This window comes from Hibiscus syriacus, unplaced genomic scaffold (genome assembly GCF_006381635.1).
Source record: "Hibiscus syriacus cultivar Baekdansim isolate YM2019G1 unplaced genomic scaffold, ASM638163v2 tig00110429_pilon, whole genome shotgun sequence".
Lineage (NCBI taxonomy): Eukaryota > Viridiplantae > Streptophyta > Magnoliopsida > Malvales > Malvaceae > Hibiscus > Hibiscus syriacus.
This window is the reverse complement of record NW_024062733.1, coordinates 9,457,043-9,482,061: the sequence shown is the minus strand read 5'-3', so window position 1 is coordinate 9,482,061 and position 25,019 is coordinate 9,457,043. Positions and strand designations below refer to the sequence as shown.

The 25,019-nt window shown below is 33.8% G+C and overlaps 1 protein-coding gene across 1 annotated transcript; it reads right to left on the bottom strand.

The window, feature by feature from the left end:
- Positions 1 to 14,854: 14,854 nt before the first annotated feature.
- LOC120124966 lies at positions 14,855 to 17,048 on the bottom strand. Its single transcript, XM_039143510.1, has 5 exons — positions 16,929 to 17,048; positions 16,146 to 16,406; positions 15,560 to 15,718; positions 15,200 to 15,459; positions 14,855 to 15,129 (listed from the first exon to the last, which is right to left on the bottom strand). The coding sequence occupies exons 1-4, from the start codon at positions 16,929 to 16,931 to the stop codon at positions 15,214 to 15,216; spliced, it is 669 nt and encodes a 222-aa protein (XP_038999441.1). The 5' UTR covers positions 16,932 to 17,048; the 3' UTR covers positions 14,855 to 15,129; positions 15,200 to 15,213.
- Between the last annotated feature and the right edge of the window lie 7,971 nt (positions 17,049 to 25,019).

Below are 25,019 nucleotides of genomic sequence, written 5' to 3'. Positions count from 1 at the left end.
ATATGTAGATTAGTTTATCTTTTAAATGATATTTTTTTAAATATCTTTTAAAATGTAATTTTAGGTATTCGACCTATCTAACCTAAAAAAATCGATGACGACTTCCATTATTTTCATAAAAAAAATATTTATTTACTTACATTGCCAAAAAAAAAACATCGTACCGGCGAAAATCCGTTACCACACGTTGTCGAAGTTGATTATACTTTCTGATTATGAAAGCAGCGAAGTACTGCAAAGTTGTTTCATTGGGAAACAGTATTCTTTGGAATTAGCTTGCTTAATAGATTCCTAAGTGGGATTCTTCAAAAGTAAAAGGATCCTTCATATTGTTGGAGTAGCCTGTCTTACATTAGCCACCAGATTAGAAGAAAATCAACCCTACAACAGGTGGCAATTAAGATAATTCCTCTTTCCATGAACCTATACAATTACGGGGAACTTGAACATGGCTTACAGTTATGGCAAGAAATTTGCTAATATGAATTCATCTGTGGTTAAAGACGCAATTTTATGTTAAGGGGATAAATTTGAATTTTTATAATTTCAGGCAAACGAACTTAAATTTATAAAATTCTAAGAGTATAAATTCAATAAAAAATACATAAAAGATATAATAATTTTAAATTTTGGCTATTGTTTTCACCCTCCCTCCCTCTCCATCACTGTTTGTGGCCTTACTTATATACCAGTGTGCGGCAAAATCAATTTTACATTGGGAGCAACACGTACAGCAGAAATGAAGTGGTGGCCATGGAAAGGTTGGTGATAGAGGTTCTCAAATTTCAATGTTTCCTGCCTACTATCTTTAATTTCTTGTGGTACACTTTTTCCTCCCAAGTACCGAGCTTATTTACCTTATACTCTTTACCTATTCCTTTGAAAATTTATTCTGTAATTGAAGATCTCGTGATGCAGTTTTGACCACCTCTCTAGACATGATATAAGGCTCCGAAGCAAGATGTGTATTAAATTATCCTAGGTTCTATCTCAAAGCTGCCAAGGCTGATGCAGAGATAGAAAGGATGGCCAAGTATTTGGCACTGCTTGCACTGTCAGACCATGAACAACTGCGCTATTGGCCATCAACCGCTGCGGCAGGGGTCGTCATAATGGCTTCTATGGATGCCAATTAACTTGTATCGTACCACCAAGTCATCGAGGTAAACATACATACATATATATATATATATATATATATATATATATATATATATATATATATATATGGGTAAATGACGTATTTAGTCATCTATTTATTTCTGCTCATCCAATTATTTTATTTTTCAAAATCATGTTTAACGTTACGTTTTGATTCCATTCTGATTACTCGTCGTTAAAAAATTAACAATAATATATTATCATTGAAAAAAACTGTCATGTCAGTAGTTCTGTTTATTTTTAACAGTTTGTGATTAAAATGGAACAAAAACAAAACGTTAGGTATAATTTTAAAAAATAGTTAGATTATCAAATGGAATCAAAGAAATAAGTACGTGACTAAATACATAGTTTATCCTATATGTCATGCATTAAGAATCAAGGCTGTTGAAAAAAAAATGTAGAAGCTTCACCAACAGGGGTTGGTTCAAGTAGTAAACAACTTAATATCGTTTAAGCAATGTCTTTAAGTTCGAGTTATTGTGTATGCAGAAAATTCCTGCTGGTAGACTCGTCCTCTAAAGTCAGGTGTACAACGCGGGTCGATCCGAATTAGACAAGACGAAACCTTAGAACCGAAATGGAAAAAAATGTAGAAGCTTTGAATTGCCTCATAGTCGTACACGATATCACCCAAAAGCAAGGCACATCACCGGTCTGTTACACATTTTTGAGTCACTATCTTAATTTACCCGAATGCATGACGGTGTGGCTACTATACAATGAAATATAAATATAAAATGATTCATCTTTTTGCTAAGCTTCATTTCTATCATGGAAAATTGATTATTGAGTTTATTGACAATGCTGACTGAACAGAGCTTGGACTGGTTGGGTATGAAAAATTATTAGATAAACCTAGATCACCACGTCATTCTCGTGGTCTAAGTCCAACTAATAAAATTTATTTATCTTATCTTTATTTCTTTCTTACATGCAAGGAGTGAATATTTATTTGAAAGTTACTTTAAAATAGATGAATTTTATTAATTGGGATCATAAATGATATGGTAAGCCAGTCTATCAAATAATTTCTTGGTTGGTACAATACATAATGTAGTAATCTAGTATAATGCAGAGAAAGGGCCCTGAACAGTGAACATACCATTTCCATTCTTTTCCTTCACGAGTATTTGCTTGGAAGGTGGGTAGCAAAGACTTCAGCATAGACTGATCAAACCACAGGTTACAGGTAACTGTCCATAATTGAAACATCATTCATTTCAAACCTATTATTGAAGGGAATCTCTTCATAATTTTACTTGAAGCTCTTTTGAAGTAGAATATACTCGAATATATATATATATATATATATATATATATATATATATATATATATATGTGTGTGTGTGTGTGTGTGTGTTCAACTGGTGGTAGAGGCCAAAAATAGAATTTTACATTTTATCATATGCCCATTTAGTAACTAAGACTCCAATGGTCTCTTTTTTCCCAACATTTTCCCACCAACCAAACAGGGAAAGCCCACGTTTCTCTTTCGCTAGTCTTATCTTTCTAGTCCAAAAGAAAGAAAGAAGAAAAATTGTTGGGTCCAACTAGGGTCACATTCACTAAAAAGAAAAACCTTGCCGACATGGGATGGGGGCAAAGGCGTCTCTATCCTGCGTGAAATACGCCTTCTGATTTCTTGAAGGCTTAAAAACAGGATAATTTTTCTCAACTTTCTTTCTGTCAAGACACATTTTTCGTCCTATTAAGATTTAAACTCTTAAAAATAAGATAAAATTTTAGGATTCAAACTCTTAAAAATAGGATAACATTTTGCTAAGATTCAAACTCTTAAAAATAGGATAGAGTTCTACTAAGATTTAAATTCCTAAAGATAGGATCCACAAGCACTATAAATAGCCATTGTAACTCACCATTGTAAGACACGATTTACACACAAAATACAGATGAAAGCACGGAAAATACAAAGGCAAAGCTATTGTAAACGATTCGAAAAGGAAATAAAAGGTAGCATCTTTTTACCTTGATTCGTTCATTTCTCGCATGTGCATGTTATTTTTTTTGAGATTTGGTTCGAATAACCCAAAGCGTGGGTTGCGCCGATGACCAAAAAGGGGTGGGGTTTCGAAGTTTCGAACGTAGATCTACTCCCGAGGCATGTTCATTTTTTTAAAGTATTTAATATTCCCCCCAAGTCAATTTTAATATTTAATTTACCTTGAAATTTACTCTTTAATTTTACTTTTTTATTAATTTTGTCCCTTATATATATTTTTTTAATTATATTTTTTTTATTTATTTACTATATTCCTCTGTTTTTTATTTATTTATTTATATTATATTATTTTTATTATATATATCTTATATCATTATATATATATATATATGTTTAGATGTATTAATTTTTTTCCATTTACTATGTATATATATTTTTTCTTAATATTATGTTTTATACGTTTTTATATATATTTTTTCTTAATATTCTATTTTGTTTTTATTTATTTATATATATATTATATTTTTACTTTATTTTATTTTTTCTATTTTTTTTAATATCATGTATATCTTTATTTTTTTACTTAGTATTCTATATTTATTATTTTTATTTGTTTTAGTAAATACTACTTTATATGAAAACATTATTTTTATTCATTTTTAATTTCTTTTACCTTTTTTTTATTTTTTTTACTCCATTAATTTTTTCTCTTTATCGGTGTCTTTGTTTTTTAATATTTTATTCATATTGTTTATTTTTATTATATTTTATTATTTTTTACGTGTTTTGTTATTTTCTATTTTTTCCTTGTTTTATTTATTATTCTCATGTTTGCACACTTGCTATCCTAATTTGATTTTATACTCCGCTACGAATCTAACGTTTTTATCTTTTAAGGGTATTCAAATCAATCAATTGTAAGTAATTTGAATCGGGTCTGTTAAATTTTAATTTAAATTTCAAATTTTCGCAACTAAGACAACCGGTAAATTAATTGGTACCGAAAGGGCGGTTCAATGGTGCTAATCCTTCCTTGACCGTAACCTACTCCCGAACCCGACACATTTCTGGTAAAAACGCAGATCAGGTAAGATGGTGTCCGACCCACCTAAATTTGTTTTAAAGTGGTCGGTGGCGACTCCAATCCACATTTTTCAAGTCGAAGCCCAATTCCGGGGCCCAACCGAAAGACGGTTGCGACAGCTTGGCGACTCCGCTGGGGACAAGTAAGTGAGTCAGGCCAGAATTAATTTTCGGTTGTCTTTTTATGCGAAAATGTAAATTTAAATTTATTTATTCGATTTCAGTTATTTACCTTTGATCATTTTTCAAATAAATAGTTGTACTGACGTTTTTTAATGATTTCAGATTTTCAACTTTTTCATCTAAGGCTCTATACCCGAGCTCCGAACCCTTTTAAGTGGGGGTGAAAGCGACGCCTTCGTGTGAATTTATTCACCGTGCGGGCCTAGCAAGTAGCCTTCGGGATTCAAATACCTTATGTCTTCGTGTGAATTTATTCACCGTGCGGGCATAAGGGGATGTTTCCTCTCGAGTTTAACTTAGTCCACATAAGCTTGTAATGGGCTTAGGACTAAGGGTCTGGCAAGCCCAAGGGGGCACCAGCAAGGAGAACTCGTGTACCTTTTTTAGAACCTAAACTGGGAGACCGTGGAGAATTAGAGTCCACCCCAAAACCTCATTTCAAACCCTATGCTATTTTTATTTCATGCTTTATTTTCTGTTCAAAGTATGTAAACTAGAAATTTATACGGTTTTGACTTGTTCAAAATCAACTTGCGGGATAGAGATCATGTCCGGGTAGGAATAATAAGCATGTGGGGTAGATATCATGTGGGGTAGGACTTTCATTTTTATGATCGTTTTTAATTATTTTTCACCTCACTAACTCTTTTCATCTTTCTTTTATTTTATTTTATCTTCATCACTTGCATCATTTAAAAGAGGTGTTGATCCACCAAAAAACGTGTTCGTAAACCATAAATAATTTGCATTAATGGACAAAGGTGTTGTAATACAAGAGATTAAAACCCCCGAGGTACGACTATGGTCCGAGAAGACTCAGAAGGAAAAGGGAGACAGTCTTCAAGAAAACTATGTGTTTGAGCTGGTTAGCTACGCCTCTATCAGCCTAAAACAGAACAATGTGCAAGAACTTCGAGACATCTGGGACAGTTGGAAGAATGATCGGAAACAGAAGTTCAGTCAGAGGTATGGTGACATTGCACTTTTACTTCATGTTAAGACCGATGAGCCCTTAATCAGAGCCTTGGTTCAATTCTGGAACCCGGGATACAGTTGCTTCACTTTTAACCAGGAGGACATGGTACCTACCATCGAGGAGTATACTACACTATTGAACTGTGAAAGCATTAAACTGGAGCGAGCCTACGTCAAACACATCAAGAGTCAGCTTTTCAAGAACGGACTGGCTAAGATTGCAGGAGTTGATGAAAAGTGGGTGACTGACAGACTCCGACACAAAGGTAACGAGGAAGGAATTGAGTGGATCCACATAAGGCAACTAATGAAGGACCACCCTGATGAATGGAAGACTATATACCTTTTTGCACTAGGTCTGTATGGCTTGATCATCTTTCCGAAGGTTTTGGGATGCATTGACGCAGCCGTGGTGGAACTGTTTGACCAACTTCCGAAACGAGTCAACCCAGCACCGACCATATTAGCCGAGACCTTTCGGTCTCTCAACCATTTCCAAAGAGCTAGCGGAGGTAGATTCATTGGATGTGCTCAGCTCCTTCAAGTCTGGATTCACAGCCACTTCTGGAAGACTAATGGGGTTGCCTACCGCCGATTTAGCACTACGTATTCACCTTTGAGAGAGTCCATCACCATGAAATGGCATGAAGGCGCTTCAAAAAAGAAGTGGATGCAAATCTTCACTCATCTCCAAGACCAAGATATTGCTTGGAGAGCCCCATGGTTGTTTCTCAGTGACGTTCTTTTCCAATGTGGGGACTCTGACACTATGACTTTACTTGGACTTTGGGGTGCAGTTGGGTATGCTCCATTGTTAGCACTTAGACAGTATAGGGCACGTCAGTTTGTCCCAGTAACATGCGGACTAGATAAATCAGAGTTTGAGTATCACAATGACAACTATAAGAAGATGATCAAGGAAGCAGTCGGTTTATGGAAGAAAGTATTCCGGATGTATGTTGTAGCTGCCAGAAACATTCTTACTCCGGATTATATGGAGTGGCAAAGATTGAGAAAGAATGATAATATCCCGGTGTCAGACTGTGAAGACACCCGGACCATGGAAGAACATCTCAGACCTGCCCCTTCTGAACTTGAGATAGCCAAGGCAGAGTTTGAAGCTATGAATAATGACCTGAAGAAGAGGATAAAGGAGCTTAAAGCTGAGCGCTATCAGTGGAAGTTAGATACCGACTCTCAGAAAGATCGAGCAGACAAACTTGAAAAAGAACATAAAAAAGTCCGTTTTGAGCTCGAAGACTTGAGAAATGGGTATCAAGATAAAGTCAAGGATAACTCCAAGTTGAAAGTGGCTTCTGAATACTGGAAATATGAAGCTCATAGCCTGAAAAGAAAGTTCGAAGGGTCTGATGAGAGAGCTTAGAAGGAACATATGAAGACTACCTAGAGGCGCTTAACAAACAATCAACATCAAAACCAATGCTTGAGAATCCGGATGGCTGATCTGGAGAAACAACATGAGAGAGATGGCAAAACAATACCTGAGTTAGAAGCTATTGTAGATGGGTTCAAGAAGTAAGCGAGCGAGCTTCAGATATTTCCCTTCGACGGAGGTTTACAGTGGCGTTTTCGTTGGGAGCAAGCACAACAAAGGGTGAAGGCCAGAGACGCAGTCATCCGAGACTTCCTGGATCAAGTACAGAAAGCAGCCCGTCATCTTCACGGCCTGGCAAGAGAAGCCGGAGTGGTTCGATAAGGCATTCAACCAGTGACAGATGAAAACAGAAGACTTGTCAACCTGTTGGAAGCTGTTCGGGGTCTAGAGGATTTAGTCTGAATGTACCTTTGATTGTTTTTATGTCTCTTACAAGATAAAACATTTTTGTCGAAATAAAGATTATTTATAATAATGGACACATGTTTTTGGATTAATGTCTTGAACATTTCATGCATTTTTGCATTTTGCATCTACATTTCATTTTTAAGCATTTTCATCAACGAAATTTATTCATGAAGGATTCGATGAAGTGGTTTTAAACCATATGACACCACATAGAAACAAGTGACAATTAAAGAAAAAAACTAAAATCAGTATAGTAGGAGCTGGATCAGCTGATTGTAGGACTAAGCCTGCCAGGATGATCTAAGAAAAGAATCCCCATATCCTAAGGGCTACGATGTTGAAGCTGCTAGCTGTTACCACGTAAGAAGCCCCAAACATTATTCTGAAAACTGTAAGGTGCTTGCCGAAGAAGGGGGCATGGCATATACCATTTGCACTTAGAGGATTGTTTTGTTTGAACAAGTCTTTGATCTTTTGCTTAATCTTTTAAACAATTGAATTTATGCTACTTTCTAAGGTGGAGCAATTGAACAAATTTTAATCTTTAGTTCTTCGAATATTAAATGAATTAAGGATTCTTTTAATTCTTCAAGAATTATAGATTTTTGACATATGGCAAGATTAGACCTTTCTTACCATATCTCAAAACCCAAAATAAAATACCTCGATTTTTTTACCCAAAATAACTCATGACCGTTACCAAAAAACCAAATTTTGACATTACCTCCCTTTGAAATTCTTGAACATTGCCTTTATCTTTTTGATACACCTGTACCTTTCTTTGAGTCAATAAGATCACACCATTATCTTTTTAGACTCAAAATTAACATTTTCTTACCATTAAAACCCAAGGCATTGAGTTGTTCATTTGAATATGAGCATTCTTCTAAAGACACAACTTGGGGCATCTCGCGGGGAGCCTGAACATTGAGACATGTTGGGAGCAAGGAGCAACAAAAAACAATTCATTCGAAGTAATCCTATCATGCATTAATTACACTGTTTTCATGTGAATAGAATTAATCCTGCAAATCTATCCCCCTGGGGATACCTCTTTTGTGAGGACTTCCATGTATGAAATGATGAACGGCTTTCTTTCTTTATCCCTTCATAACAGGAGAAAAAATATATCCATTGTGTCCCCTTTTGAGCCTATAGTATTTTTCTTCTGATTCAACCCTAACCAAAGATCACCCTCCACACTGGGGGGGCAAGGTGGAGAAAATCTGCTCGCATGAGTGAAGACATCAATCCAAAGGAAATACCAAAGGGTGGGCCAAATACCAAGTGCGAAGATTCAATCAAGAACAAAAAAGAAAAGAAGCAAAAAAGGAAAAAACAAGAACAAAAAAGAAAAGAAGAAAAAATCAAAAGGAAAAGGGACAAAAAACATATGCAAAGATTCCCTAAAGACAAATGGCACATCAAGCTTCAAACTATGAGATTGATCAAGCACAATCATTCTCGAATCACTAAATCACTTCACTCGAAGATCATAGAGCATCAAGAGAAAGAGACATTTTGAGCAAGACAAGATTGAAGGCATCAAAATGAATTGATCCTTGGTTCAAAACCCTGTAACACTTGTTTGGGACTATTTATCCTTTTCTTTCATAACCACGAACCCTGACCTACATTACGTGCCTTAAAAGTCCCTTCTAATCATACATGGATTTCTAAACAGAAGAGACTATCTTCAGATTTCATCCCGCCCATCAGGATTAATCTTTGTTTGCAAAAAACAATGTAATTAATGTATGATAGATAAAAATAACAAAGGGGGTTCAAGACGTAAATCCTGAATAACGTCTTGAAACCAAAGGAGGGATCGAGTTGAAAACCTGAAAAGGCGGCTCGAATATAAAAATTGTGCAACTGAGGCGATCACAGAAATTCCTTGATAAGGCATCGAACAATCCGAGTGTGACAACGAAGGTTGGGAGTCAGAGAACACTTCCAGCAGAGAAGCATGCAAGCTACCCGATCAAACCTTTGAGCATCAAATACCAAACCTTTGAACATCAAATGCCAAACCTTTGACCAAACACAATAACCTGAGACTTTTTATCCTTTCCTTACTTGACCATCTCCCAAAGATAGTTTTGATCTTGGCACTTGTCAAATAACTATAATTTATTGAAGGATTAACATTGTAATTAATTCTTTGATATCTGATGAACTCTAGTTTTATGATTCGTCTCAATTGTAAAACCGTGAAAGGGGCAATATTTTCAAAACTTTTGGTTAAACATTTTTCGAAACTCTTTTAATTGATATTTTCATAACTTTGAAAATAAAAGAGAAAAACATTTTTTTAAACAAGACAGTCTCTCTAGAGTGGATCTTGGTAAATGGCATGTGACTCTTAGACACAAAACTCATGCTCAGAATCAATGCTGAAGCAAGAAATGAGGAACATTTGGGGCATCTTTGGGGATTCAACATCCTAATGCGAATTATCAGACCTTCTGAAGGCATTTCCTCCACATGCAGGAACAAGCAGGCAAAAATGAGGCTCTATCCAAGAGATAAATGACATTAATTCATGTTGCATGCATCTTAGACATACTTGAGAGCATCACATTTATCATTTTTAGCATACATAATTTATGTAGCTTTAGAGTCAAGTTTCAACTTCAATGCGAAAGATACCTAATTCAAAAGAGTTTGTAAAAAATCGATGGTGGTTTTTTAACTCAGTAGCGAGGAGCTACACCTCAACTAATTTGACATATTGAAAGAACGACAGATCTTAGAATCAACTTCAGACGAGTTCGAGAGCTAATTCAAAACCGATCCAGTTCGCATTTTCAAGTTGGATTTCAACTTTATGACGAAGGATATCCAATTCCTGGCTCAACTTCACGACGAAGGGGCCACCCACGGTTTCAACTTCACGACGAAGGGAATCGTGATCACCATTGTCTCTCTTGAGACAGTTTCCCTTGAAACAAACTTTGTCTCTCTTGAGACAGTTTCCCTTAGGAAAAAAACCTTTGAAATCGTTTCTCTTGAAACACAAAAAACCTTTGAAAAAGTTTCTCTTGAGATGAATTTTGTCTCTCTTGAGACAGTTTCCCTTGAAACAAAATCTTTGAATATGTTTTCCTTGGAACTAATTTCATCTCCCCGTGAGACAATTTCTTTTGGAACTAAGTTTTGTCTCTCTTGAGACAGTTTTTCTTAAAACAAAATTTTGTTTCCCTTGAGACCGTTTCTCATGAAACAACATATATCTTTGAGATCGTTTCCCTTGAAACGAATTCTATCTCTTTCAAGACAACTTCTTTTGAAGAATCATCTGAACCGTTACACTCAGCTCAGGCACATACTTGAGATGGTCGAGAAGCATTTCTCAAATCAAAAATAGAATATGCACATCAGATTTGAACATTTGAAGAATTCAAGATCAGGGATCAAAATTTGAAGATTCAAGAATCAAGATTCCAGACAGGCAACTGGAGATCGAGATTTCTCTCCAGAGCCCCAAGATAACATATGTTGCATATGCATTTTAGGCACACCCAAGAGCATTGCATCCATAGCATCACATATATGCATAACTTTTTCAGGTTTTAGCTGGAGTCAATTTCAACTTCGCGGCGAAGGATATTGAACTCAAAGCGACACAATTTGCTCGAGAGTGGATTTCAACTTCACGACGAAGGATATCTAGCTCGAAGCCAAACTTCACAATAAAGGGGTCTCCACGGTTTCAACTTCACGGCGAAGGGAATTGTGTCCACCCGTAACATACAATACTTGGATTTCAACTTCACGGCGAAGGATATTCAAGTCAAGGCTCAACTTCACAACGAAGGGGCCATCCGCGATTTCAACTCCACGACGGAGGATAGCGTGGCACTCGAGACAACACAAGTTCAACTTCACAACGAAGGGACGACTGGTTGTCAACAAACAACTTCTCAATTGCAGAGCCAATTTCAACTTCACAACGAAGGATATTGGACTTCAGACAACGCAAGTTCAACTTCACGACGAAGGGACCGCAGCTTGTCAACAACAACTTCCCAATTTCAGAGCCAATTTCAACTTCACAACAAAGGATATTAGACTCCAGACAATGCAAGTTCAACTTCACGACGAAGGGACCACTGCTTGTCAACAACAACTTCCCAATCTCAGAGCCAATTTCAACTTCACAACGAAGGATATTGGACTCCAGACAACGCAAGTTCAACTTCACGACGAAGGGACCGCTGCTTGTCAACAAAATTTCATTCAGGTTCAATTTCAACTTCACAATGAAGGATATTGGACTCGAGACAACACAAGTTCAACTTCACAACGAAGGGACGGCTGGTTGTCAACAAACAATTTCCCGGTTCCAGAGCCAATTTCAACTTCACGACGGAGGATATTGGACTTGGAACAATGCTACTTACTTGGATTTCAACTTCACGACGAAGGATATCCAACTCAAAGAAGGATTATCTGCCATCAAAATTGTCAAGTTCGACTCCATTCAGCTCGATGACACATCAATCGCACTACTTTCCGGTTGTAGTCAAGGTTTTCAAGTCGAGAAGAGGACCTGGGTTAGCCGTGCCTTAGTGACAAGCAACCATTTTCAAACAACATAGCTTAAGTCAAGAAAAAGCTATCTGTCAATGAAGATTTCTGAGTTCGATTCCGATCCAAGGTCTTTAAACCGAGAAGAAGACCGAAGGGTAACGGGAAGCCACGTGCTGATTCAAATTCCGAACTACGGCTTTAATTTCATATCATTTCAAGATGAACTCGACTTCATGATGGAGGAGTCATCCGTAACTCAATTCGACAGGGAGTTATTGAAACATCAGAGTTAATTTTCAACTCCACTGAACGAAAAGTGTGTCTTTTAATCTTTGCCCTATCCCCGTTACACGACTATGGGCAAAGAGGGGCAGCTGTCAACACACATTTTTCGTCCTACTAGGATTCAAACTCCTAAAAATAGGATAGAATTTTAGGATTCAAACTCCTAAAAATAGGATAACATTTTGCTAGGATTCAAACTCCTAAAAATAGGATAGAGTTCTACTAATATTTAAATTCCTAAAGATAGGATCCACAAGCACTATAAATAGCCATTGTAACTCACCATTGTAAGACACGATTTACACACAAAATACAGATGAAAGCACGGAAAATACAAAGGCAAAGCTATTGTAAACGATTCGAAAAGGAAATAAAAGGTAGCATCTTTTTACCTTGATTCGTTCATTTCTCGCATGTGCATGTTATTTTTCTTGAGATTTGGTTCGAATAACCCAAAGCGTGGGTTGCGCCGATGACCAAAAAGGGGTGGGGTTTCGAAGTTTCGAACCTAGATCTACTCCCGAGGCATGTTCATTTTTTTTAAAGTATTTAATATTCCCCCTAAGTCAATTTTAATCATTAATTTACCTTGAAATTTACCCTTTAGTTTTACTTTTTTATTAATTTCGTCCCCTATATATATTTTTTTAATTATATTTTTTTTATTTATTTACTATATTCCTCTGTTTTTTTATTATATATATCTTATATCATTATATATATATATATATATATGTTTAGATGTATTAATTTTTCTCCATTTACTATGTATATATATTTTTTCTTAATATTATATTTTATACGTTTTTATATATATTTTTTTCTTAATATTCTATTTTTGTTTTTATTTATTTATATATATATATATTATATTTTTACTTTTTTTTATTTTTTTCTATTTTTTTTAATATCATGTATATCTTTATTTTTTTTACTTAGTATTCTATATTTATTATTTTTATTTGTTTTAGTAAATACTACTTTATATGAAAACATTATTTTTATTTCTTTTTAATTTCTTTTACCTTTTTTTTATTTTTTTACTCCATTAATTTTTTCTCTTTATCGGTGTCTTTGTTTTTTAATATTTTATTCATATTGTTTATTTTTATTATATTTTATTATTTCTTACGTGTTTTGTTATTTTCTATTTTTTCCTTGTTTTATTTATTATTCTCATGTTTGAACACTTGCTATCCTAATTCGATTTTATACTCCGCTACGAATCTAACGTTTTTATCTTTTAAGGGTATTCAAATCAATCAATTGTAAGTAATTTGAATCAGGTCTGTTAAATTTTAATTTAAATTTTGAATTTTCGCAACTAAGACAACCGGTAAATTAATTGGTACCGAAAGGGCGGTTCAAGGGTGCTAATCCTTCCTTGACCGTAACCTACTCCCGAACCCGACACATTTCTGGTAAAAACGCAGATCAGGTAATATGGTGTCCGACCCACCTAAATTTGTTTTAAAGTGGTCGGTGGCGACTCCAATCCACATTTTTCAAGCGAAGCCCAATTCCGGGGCCTAACCGAAAGACGGTTGCGACACTTTCTAAAAAAATTACTACTCTATATCTATTCCTGATATAATGAAATATACTTTGTAAACCCTATAGTATGAGTTTTTTTTAATAAATTTAGATTTTGCTCTTGATTAGTAGGAATGGCAGAACGACCCGAATCCGACGGAGAAACTCGAAACCCGGCTAAATTCAGGTCGGGTCGGGTCAGGTATCGGAGTAAAATTCGGTGATTTTTTCTGGTTCGGATTCGGGTTAAGGTATCCCGCCCCGATTATAGATATATATATATATATATAATATTAATATTTTATATATTTTATATTAATTATATATATAATACAAACAAAACATTTTGGGTTCGGGTTCGGATTTGAGTACAACATTTCGGGTCGAGTTCGGGGACGAGGCAAAAAAAATTCCTGACGGGGCACTTCGATAAAAAACCCGACGGGAAACGGGGTGAGGACGGGAATAAAGATTCATTTCAGGGACAGAGACGGGGAGCAATCCTATTAATTAGTTCTATTTTTTATCTTATCAAAAGAAAATTAGATTTTGATCCTTTAAAATTATTCTTTTTTCCAAAATATCAAACGCATACTTATCCACAAATATCTTGTTAATAAGAAAAGGAGTAAGAAGGGGGGGGGGGGAACATCTCATTAAAGCCAAATATTTGAACTACCAAACAATGCAAGCACGCCGTCGCCTGGTAAAGACAACGGCAAATATTGCCTTAAATTTCCATCTCCTATTAGATTACACATTAAATTCATTTGCTGACACTTTCTATCTACACTTGGCAACATCCAACTGCAATTACTTTAATCGAATCCTCTTTTTACTTTCTCTACTTTTATGATATATGTCCATCGAGCAGGCTCTTAGTATTTGTGGCAGGCAATTCCCAGCAAAAATGGGTAAAAGTTTTTAAGTTCAACGTATTAAGTCGTTTGGTCGTAGGATTCCAGCTATATTTCAGACACATCCTTTATTCCTTTAAAATTTTACGGCTCTTTTTGTCTGCCACATTTCACATGGTAAAAATAACAAGACATTGTTTGCCAACTTGCCATAATATATGAAGGGTCCCGATATAAGATAGTCACCGAAGATCTGACGAAAATAGCATACCATTACTGACAAAGCTTCCTATAGAAAACAACCGTCTCAAATAATTAGCTCATGTCAACTCAATTAGAAAAATTGCCATCAAAACTTAAGGCCCCATAGCAATCAAAGGAATATATGGCTATTATAATTTCAAGTATGAAATAGAAAATATTGTTTGGGGTTGCAATCAGGAATATGTATCATATTGAACCATGGAAAAAAAATCCCACCGAAAGAGAAACAAAATCATTAATAGGTCTAATCAAATCTGTCAAGGGGTGGATACAAAGCTCAAAATCCATTTTAAAACACTGCTAGCTTTCCCATCAAATATACCATCTTTTTTCACCTTTCTATTATGCTGTACAATCTCAAGAAAATTAATGCACTTCCCCAGATCATGAGAATGGTGGGGACTGCCCTCTCAACAAACCCCAACTAAATTCCAAAATGAAGACTAATCTTCAAGACTGCCTGCCTGCACCTTCATCGAACTCCACTGCAATGTAGATTATTCATTTTATCAACTGTTTTTGGCTATGGATTCTTTTTATTGTCTTTTTATGTACCTTTGTTTAGAGTATCAACTGAGGGGAGCCCTCTGAGGAGTGCCTTTCCTTTTGCTCAATTGTTTACGAGGCCTTAAACTTTTGAGCACCCATGTTTTAGTCTCCTCTTCTGAAAGATCGGTCGACGTGAGCGACGACTGCTTCTCCTCCGAACTTGCTTCCAAATTCTGATTGTCTTTCCATGAAACATCGCGAAATTCTTGTATTTGTATATCCATTTGATGGCTTTGGCCTCTAGGCTTCACATCAACGGCTGATACCTGAAAGCATTGATTAGATTATGGTTTACATTGCAAATGAGGAAATTCACGTAGTAAACTTGAGTTTTAAGAAATGAATCCCGACATGCACCTCATTTACCTTGCATGCAATGGAACAAAAACGGTTGGGTGGGTCTTGAAGGTATCTTCTACAAGCTTCGCAGGCAGCACCGGTTTTCGATTTCGTTGATGGCTTGGCATCTTTAGCCTGAGGCCTTGGATTCAAATGTACAGCCTTTTCACCATTGATTTTGTATGTCTAACGGATGATTAAAAAAACATTTCAGTAAATAAAACTGTATATGATGATCATTCGAACCACGACTAAAGTTAATCAAAAAGAGAAAAAGTATATAATAAGTCGAAAATGTGAATGGAAAATAACTAGAAAGCAATTCAGTACTAGAACAACAGGGAAAAGCAATTTGGATGATTCTGCAAACATAATGATATGAAAATCTCTCTTTTTGATTTCAAATCTTGGTGTTTGCATATATCTATCATTCTACAATACAATTTAGAGGATCGATAATCACCGATTCGTATTCAACTATGCATATATCAGTAAGAATTGGAAGAAATTCATAACAATCTTTCCCTATTTTACAGATATTCTTCAAATTTACTTAAACACACTAATATACTATAAATGCTTCAAAGCTAGAGATAGTAAACGTATAAAAAACCTGAATTTTGGAACAGTCGAGATGCTTCTGCATTTCTTGAAGGCGAACAACGTCTTGATATACATATTTGCAGATCTGAAGTGAGCGGTGCTGGCTATGAGACTTACAATGCCGGCAAAACTCGAGACAACAGTTAATGCAGAAGACATTTTTTTCATTTTTTCTTAGGTCTTGATGATCAAAGCAAGGACCAAAGAACTCACTTTCCAGAAGGGTATTAAGCCAATCTGTTTTCTTCTTAGGGTACACCCCACAACCCACCTACAATACCAAATCCAATTCATTAACATCAAATAAGCCTTGAAATAATGTTCTAAAATTCTTGCAATTATAACAGTTAATTCCAAGTTCATATCAACGGAAACACAATAGTAAAGTTAATACACAACAGTTAAGATTCAACTTTTAATGCGAATATACCAATTAGAAGTAGAATTTATTCAAATTTCAATGAACTACAGCATTCAAGATTCTAAATTCAAAACGGCCTCAGCAAAGTAGTTGAATTCATGAACAGGGTTGGAAATTTCAACAAAATCAACTTAACCAAGAGGATTTACAGGCTGTTTTCCATGGGTATAGCATAGCTGCAATCAACACGAGATTGAAAAAAAGATTGAACTTCTTTATATTTGTCTAAATTTTCCTGGAAACCAAACAGACCCTTTATCCCTGATAGTCAAGTAAAATCAATCACCAAAAACAAGAAACGGATACCCAACATTTAAAACTGCAAAATTAACTTCTGCAGAAAGAGAGAAATAAAAGAGACAGAAATCTCACCATTTCTATTCTTTGAATTGGATATCTAATTCCCTCTTTAGTTACCGTGATGAATACTCAAATGAATACAATTTGCAAAGAAGTATGAGGGAAAAAAAGAATTGAGAGGGTGTAAGAAGAGAAGCCTACATAATGTGGAAAGTGGGAGGGAAAATATAAGGAATGTGCAGTGCAAAAGAAAAGAAAGGAGAGAAATTTGTGACGGCAGAAACGTTTGGTGAGGAAATGAAAGTGACCTACCATAGGCGGGAAAGGTCAATAAAGCATTCTGATTGGACAGTTAAACTTGATCGGACGGCTATTATTGATTTGTTAAAAAATTAAATGATGGAAATCACCCTCATTATGCTCCAATAACCAATTAGTATTAGTAATTCTTGATCACCCACTATTAAGATCACATTAATTTCACATTTGTTTTTAAAAATATTTTTAAAATTGAAATTTTAACATCTATTTGTTATTCTATACATGTTTATTCTACAATTTATACTTTTTAATTCTTAATTAAGCTATAATTATATGATTCATAAATCATTTATAGATTTAAATATTTTATATCGAATCAAATGATTTCCGTAGTTAAAGAAATAATTATTATTTTTAGAGGTTCCGGATTTAAGTACCGTATTTACAAGGGTATTTAAACAGTTATTGTCAAATATTTAAGAGTCTTTTGATCAAATACCGCCTCAAATCATTCTATACTAACAAAAATTATTTTTTATATCTCATAATCTCAATTGTTTAAAATAAAATTGATTTTAAAACGTCATATTTAAATAATTATTTATCTCTTAAAATTAATAATAATACTAAGCATTTAAATTTTAAATCAAAACTCTTCAAAAAAATATTTTTATTCAATGTACATTGAAAATAAATAAATGAAAGGGCAATCACAACATTTAAACACAATCTTATTGCCATAAATAGAGGATTAATTAATTTTAAGAATTAAATTAAGGACTCGATTTGCCCTTAAAAGAGTAATTAGCGATAATCATAGTTTGATTAAAAAAGGATTAAATCAAAAAGTAGAGAATAAGATTGCAATAATTTCTCCATTAATTATGTTTTGAGGAATCATTGAATTTCCTACAGAAAAGAAAGGAAAGATTTTTTTAAAGATTTGTAGACTGACCTTTTCTCCATTTTCTTTGGCCTCAATTTTCTCCATTTGGTCAGCTCTTTTAAAGACACCTTTGCCCTTGTAATGTCATCGGAAGTAGGGTTGAAGGCATGGACAATTTGGACTTGCATCAACAGTGTTTAGTTGAATAAAAGATAATTATATTTAAAATTTTAAAATTATTCAGAATTTTATATATTTTTAGATTTTTTTACACATAATATTTCAATGAATTGATGGTCAGATGTAATAGTATAATTATATTTACGTTGTGATCTATTGTTTAAATAATATAAAAAATTTAATTTTATAAATTTAAAGATAATAGATGTTTAAATATTATCAAATCTTCACCTTCGAATATTATAATAATATATGATCGAATTAAAACTTAATAAATATTATAATTATAATCAGTATACATATTAAATGTTAAATTTATTGAATATTTTATATATTTACTATTTTTTTATAAATAAAAATTATATGCCTTTAAATTATTGAAAATGTGTGGGGATGGTGTTATGTAGATGAAGGCTACAATCATATCAAATGAATATATAATATAAAAGGTGTGGATAAAAAGTAGTTGCTATATATGCTCCGAAATTTGTTAAATCTCAACAGTTAATAAAATCAACCAATTAATTAATAACCTCAACCAACAGTTAGTTTAAGTTGTAAACAATTTTATATCGCTTAAGCAATGTCTCAGGTTTGAGTCTTTGTGTATGCATGAAATCCCCACTGGGAGACTCACCTACCAAAATTAAGTGTGTAACCCAGGTCAATCCAGATTAATTTGGGTGAAACCTTAAATTGGAAGGGGAAAAACCTCAAAAAGTAATAACTAAATATAAACGAAAAAGGCATATCTACGAGTGATATCTTACCTGTTCAAAGACAACTTTAAAATAATTTTATTTTTTAATTTAAAATAATTTTATATTAGGGTAAAGTACACAAATGATCCTAATATTATAGGATTTTATTTTATTAGTCCCTTGATTATTAAAAGTTACAAAATGGTTCTTCGACCATAGAATGTTGTTTTATTAAGTCCCTCAACTATTAGGAGTTACAAAATGGTCACTCGACTATTCATTATGTTCCAAGGTCGTTCTTTTCCTTTAAAAGATTGGTGGTTGTCTAAGCTAGACAGTAGCATGATAATTGAGATATGATAGTTGTTTGAGATTCTGATATCAGATTTTATCATGTCATAGTCAACATGTTAACGTTCAGCTCAAATTACTATTAATTTTAACGAAAAAGAACGAGTTCAACAAAGTAACACTCTATAGTCAAATGATCATTTTGTAACTTTTAATAGTTGAGGGACTGAATAAAGCAACACCCTATAGTCGATGAACCATTTGTGTACTTTATCCTTTATATTATTATTTTCCTTATACGAATGTTGTTGAACTATGTTTTGATATAAAAATTTAAGGGAAAATGTTTTTGGAATTAAATTGAATTTATTCAAAGTTTTCAAAAGGTTTCAAAAATAATTCAAAGTCCATTAAATCCGAATTTGAGCAAAATATTAAAAGGTAATGATACCCATATTAATGGGTATCAATACCCCCATGAAGGCTCAAATTACAGAATGCAAAATGGGTACAAATACCCCTTTAGAGGTACCGATACCCCAAGGCTCCAACGGCTAGTTGATTTGAATTTAATGAAGGGGTACTGATACCCCTATCAATACCCACTGTTATGGACAGCCTTGTTTTGCAGAAAAATTATCCCCAAACGGCTCCAAAACATCCCCAATGACTAGATACGAGTTCAAACTCATTTCAAGCTATAAATACAAGCTGGAGACACTTGAAGAAGCAAAAGAACACCTATCCAAGCAATCAAACACAAGAGAAGAGTTTTTCATTCTTATTTTTCTAATCTCTTGTAAATATTTTGTTCTTTTGAGCTTAATTCTTGTAAACACTTACTTTAGAGAGGTTTTCTTGTTTACATTTCCTTTCATTGTAAAAGGGTTTTTGTTCTAGCTAAGCTTGCTAAAAGCTAGGGAAAGGTTATAGTTTAACTCGTGAAAAACTAAGGAGTTTATAAAGGTTATCTCTTTGTCTTGTAAAAAGAAAAAACAAATTATTGAATTTGTTGGAAAATCCTTGGTGAGGAGCTAAGGTAGTGGATGTAGACATGGTTGAGAAGTCGAACAACTATAATTGCTGTGTAATTTTCTATCTTTCAATCTCCTTACTCCCTAAACACAAAAACCAACCTGACCCCTCTTGGCGAACCCCTTCAGTTATCGATTCGAGCTTCCGTAAATCCCAAAAATTGGCAGCAGAGCCTAACTCGTTAGAAGGTTTAACCACCTTGAGATAATCCTAGAAGTAGCTCTACCAATTTCCAAAACAACCGACAAGAAATGACTTTTTCCTCCGGTGCCTATTACATTGAAGATTTACCTATTGTGGATTCACAACCGGCCAACAAGCCACCCTTCTTCAATTGAGCAAATTACGCCCATTGGAAGAATAAGATGATGTTCTTTATTCGAGCCTTCGATCTAGGAGCTTGGAACTCAATCATGAGGGGTTACTCCACTCAACCTGGTGAGATAGATGATTGGGATGATTGGAGTAATGAAGAGAAGAAAAAGTTCCAGCATAAGGCCAAGGATATGCACATTCTCTTTTGTTCTTTAGGCCCAGATGAATATGGAAGAATCTCATCTTGTTCCAGTGCCAAAGATATTTGGGATAAGCTACAAGACACTCATGAAGGAACCGATGAAGTGAGGGAAACAAAGATAAGTCTTCTCAACCATAGCTATGAGAACTTCAAGATGAAACCCGATGAAGACATCAAAGCTATGACGAATAGATTTTCCGTGATTGTTAACGGTCTCAAGGGATTTGGAGAAGTAATCCCTAATGAGAAGCTTGTAAGGAAGATGATCTACTCTCTTTCAAAGTCATGGCAATCGAAGAAGACAGACATTATCGAAGCCAGAGATCTAAAGTCTCTCACTCTCGACAAGCTAATTGGTTCCCTTCTCACTCATGAGATGATGTTAAAGGAAGAAGAAAAAGGTGAAGAGAAGAAAAACAAAAAGAAGAAAGAGATAGGCATTGCCTTCAAATCCACCAATGAAAGCTATCAAGATTCAAGTGATGAGGTGGATGAAGATGATGATGAACAAGAAGATGAGATGGTCAAGCTCTTAAAAGAGTTAAAGAGATTCATGACTTCCAAGGAAGTAAAGCATGGATCAACCAAGAAGAAAAGTCCCCTGGTGTGCTTTAATTGTCAAAGAACGGGGCATGTCAAGTATGATTGTCCCCTTCTAAGAAAGAATTGATCATCTAAGAAGAAGGCATATGTGGCATATTGGAGTGATGAAGATGACTCCAATGATGATGAAGTAGTCAACCTATGCCTAATGGCCACTCATGAAGAATTCGAGGTATCTTTTAACTCAAATGAATTTAATTCATTTACTTTTGATGAGAGTTACAAGATGCTTATAATAGGTTGTTTTTGGGATTTGAGACCATGAATTCCAAATATACGAAATTAATTTCAAAACTCAAAATTAAAGATGAATTGATTTTGAAAGTAAAATTCCCTTTTGAAAATCAAAATGAAATTTTGAAAAATGATTTAGATCTTTCAAAAATAAAAATAAATTATTTAGAAAAAGAAAATTTTGATTTAAAAGTTAAGCTTGAAAGCTTAACAAAAGAAAAAAAATTAATTTCTAAAAACGACCTATTATGCTTAAAATGGAAAAATGCTCACATTGTCATTTTCGTGGTCACAAGGAACATACTTGTCCTTTGAAGAAAGGAAAACATTTTAAAATTAGACAAGTATGGGTTCCGAAAGGAACAAGGGGCATTGAAATAACGTCCAAGGATCCAAAGCAATTTGGATACCAAAATTGTAATGAATTTCTCTTGTAGGTGTGTGGGAGCAATAGTGATGAAAGTGATGATATTCAAGATGCTCTAGTCACACATGAAAAAGGAATGGGTAACCTCTAAGCTTAATTCTTTTAATTTTTGTTATTTGGTTGCTCATTTGATTTTAATCATGCATGAGTTTTTTGTTTTTAAATGATTATGCATTAATGTTTTAATCTCATGTATGTTAAAAAGGTTTTATGATGAATATTTTAAAGTTTTAATGATTTTTCAGAATTTTTAGTTCATCATAATAAAATTTTGGTCAAGATTGGTGTTAATGAAAATGATATCTCTCTAACAATTGATATCAACTTTTCAAATACTTTGATTTTAAATGCAAATGATATCTCTCTAACAATTGATATCAAAATTTTAAATTTTTTTGACCTAGACTTAAATGTTTATGCATGTACTTAAAATTGTATAAGATATCTCTCTAACAATTGATATCAAACTTTTTTCAAATGCATTTTTTAAAAGCTTTATGCATCTGCACTTAATTTCAACAATTGATGTTGCATAAAGTATTTTAGACTTGGATAAATTGAATTTCATTTGCTACTAACATGTTTGTTATTATTTGTTGAAATTTTGTTATTATTTGTTGAAATTCAATTTTGCTTAAGTGTCAAGTTCTTAAGGCTAAATTTTGTTTGAAATGCATTAATTGAGGGGGAACTTTTGATTTTTCAAATAAATTTTAAATGTCAAATTTACCACTTACTCTCCAATGTTATTTTAGAACTTCAAAGATTGAATTATTTTTGATATAACAAAAAGGGGGAGAAGTATAACTTGAAAAATTCATTCTCTTAATGAAAAAGGGGAGCTTAAAAAAAATTAGCTGACCCTTATTCCCATATGTAATGGGGTAAAGGGGAGGTAGGATAGTAGGCTGCTCCCAACGCCAGGTTGGGAGCAGCTTCCGTAGGAGACCTCCGAATTATGAAATGCCTTCCGTGGGACTCGATCCCACGACCCCAAGGTTAAGAACCTCCGAAAAAGGGGAGGTTAACATTTTCATATATTTTCAACAATTGGTATCTTTTTAACAATTGATATCATTTTGTAATCAATTGGTATCTTTTTCATTAAAAAATTTATTAAGGGGAAGTTTTGCAAAAAAAATAATAATAATAATTTTTCAAATGTTTTGTTATATCAAAAAGGGGGAGATTGTTGAACTATGTTTTGATATAACAATTTAAGGCAAAATGTTTTTTTGACTTGAATTGAATTTATTCAAAGTTTTCAAAAGGTTTCAAAAATAATTCAAAGTTCATTAAATTCGGATTTGAGCAAAAATATTAAGAGGTACTGATACCCCTATGAATGAGTATCAATACCCCTTTGAATGGGTACCGATACCCCTATTAATACCTCTTATAAACGGGTACCGATACCCCTATGAATGGGTATCAATACACCATGAATGATCAAATTACAGAATACAAAATGGGTATCAATACCCCAAGGCTCCAACGGCTAGTTGATTTGAATTTAATGAAGGAGTACTGATACCCCTATCAAGACCCCCTGTTATGGATAACCTTGTTTTGCAGAAAAATTATCCCCAAACAGCTCCAAAACATCCCTAATGACTAGATACGACTTTAAACTCATTTCAAGCTATAAATACAAGTTGAAGACACTTGAAGAAGTAAGATAACACCTATCCAAGCAATCAAACACAAGAGAAGAGTTTTTCATTCTTATTTTTCTAATCTCTTGTAAATATTTTGTTCTTGTGAGCTTAATTCTTGTAAACACCTACCTTATAAAGGTTTTCTTGTTTACATTTCCTTTCATTGTAAAGGGGTTTTGCTTCTAGCTAAGCCTGCTAAAAGCTAGGGAAAGGTTATAGTTTAACCCGTGAAAAAACTAGGGAGCTTGTAAAGGTTATCTCTTTGTCCTATAAAAAGAAAGAACAAATTAGTGAATTTGTTGGAAAATCCTTGGTGAGGAGCTAAGGTAGTGGATGTAGACTTGGTTGAGAAGTTGAACCACTATAAATCGTTGTGCAATTTTCTATCTTTCAATCTCCTTACTCCCTAAACACAAAAACCGACCCAACCCCTCTTGGCGAACCCCTTCGATTGTCAATTCGAGCTTCCGCAAATCCCAACAAATGTTATCATAAATTCCCTAAGTACAAGTGTATTTCAAAAGTATTGAAATTTTTTGATTTATTTTAAAATATAAATAAGGTATGTAATTATCAGTTAATAAAATTTTACCAAGTATTTTTTTTAAATAAAGTATATTTGAAATAAAATGTTTTTTTAATTATCAACAACCAGTTGATTTGGTGAGATGAGATATTAGATACCTGAAACGAGGTTAGGGGTTCAAATTCTTATGTTTACGAATAGAATAATTGGGTTAAAAGGGTCGCCCTTGTCTCTGCAGTATCCATTCAGATTAATCGAGTAATATATCATATACATGTGGATGATAAAATATTTTTTTAATTAAATAATGTTAAAAAGGATGAGATATTCACATTATTAATTAATTTTAAATTTTTATTAAAATAGTTAAAATATGCTCCAAATCAATTACTCTTCTGTCATTTGTAATTTAGTCATCTTTTTATTTTTAGAAATTTAATTCATCTACCTTTTATAACACTTTAACCCAGTCCAACTCGAAGATCGAGATATTAAGGTATCACACGAGATCACCAAAGTGGCTAACCCAAAATTTTTTCTTTAGAAACAACAATTTATAAAGCATCTTATAAAATCATCCATTGAAGTTATAAAAAAACATAATACTCAAGTTTAAAAATATGTAAAGCTCCCAATAATAATATAATGTTAAAAAAAGTGTTACCATTGAACACAAAAAGTCTACATATATTACATGCCTTCTAAATATGACTCAAGACGTTCTCTGAAGCCTCAGCTGATCTGGAATCAATGGTGACGATAATACTCCTCGACTGGTATTCTAAAAGCCTACGCAGAAAAACACATTCTTAACACTGAGCTTACGATCTCAGTGTCACACTAA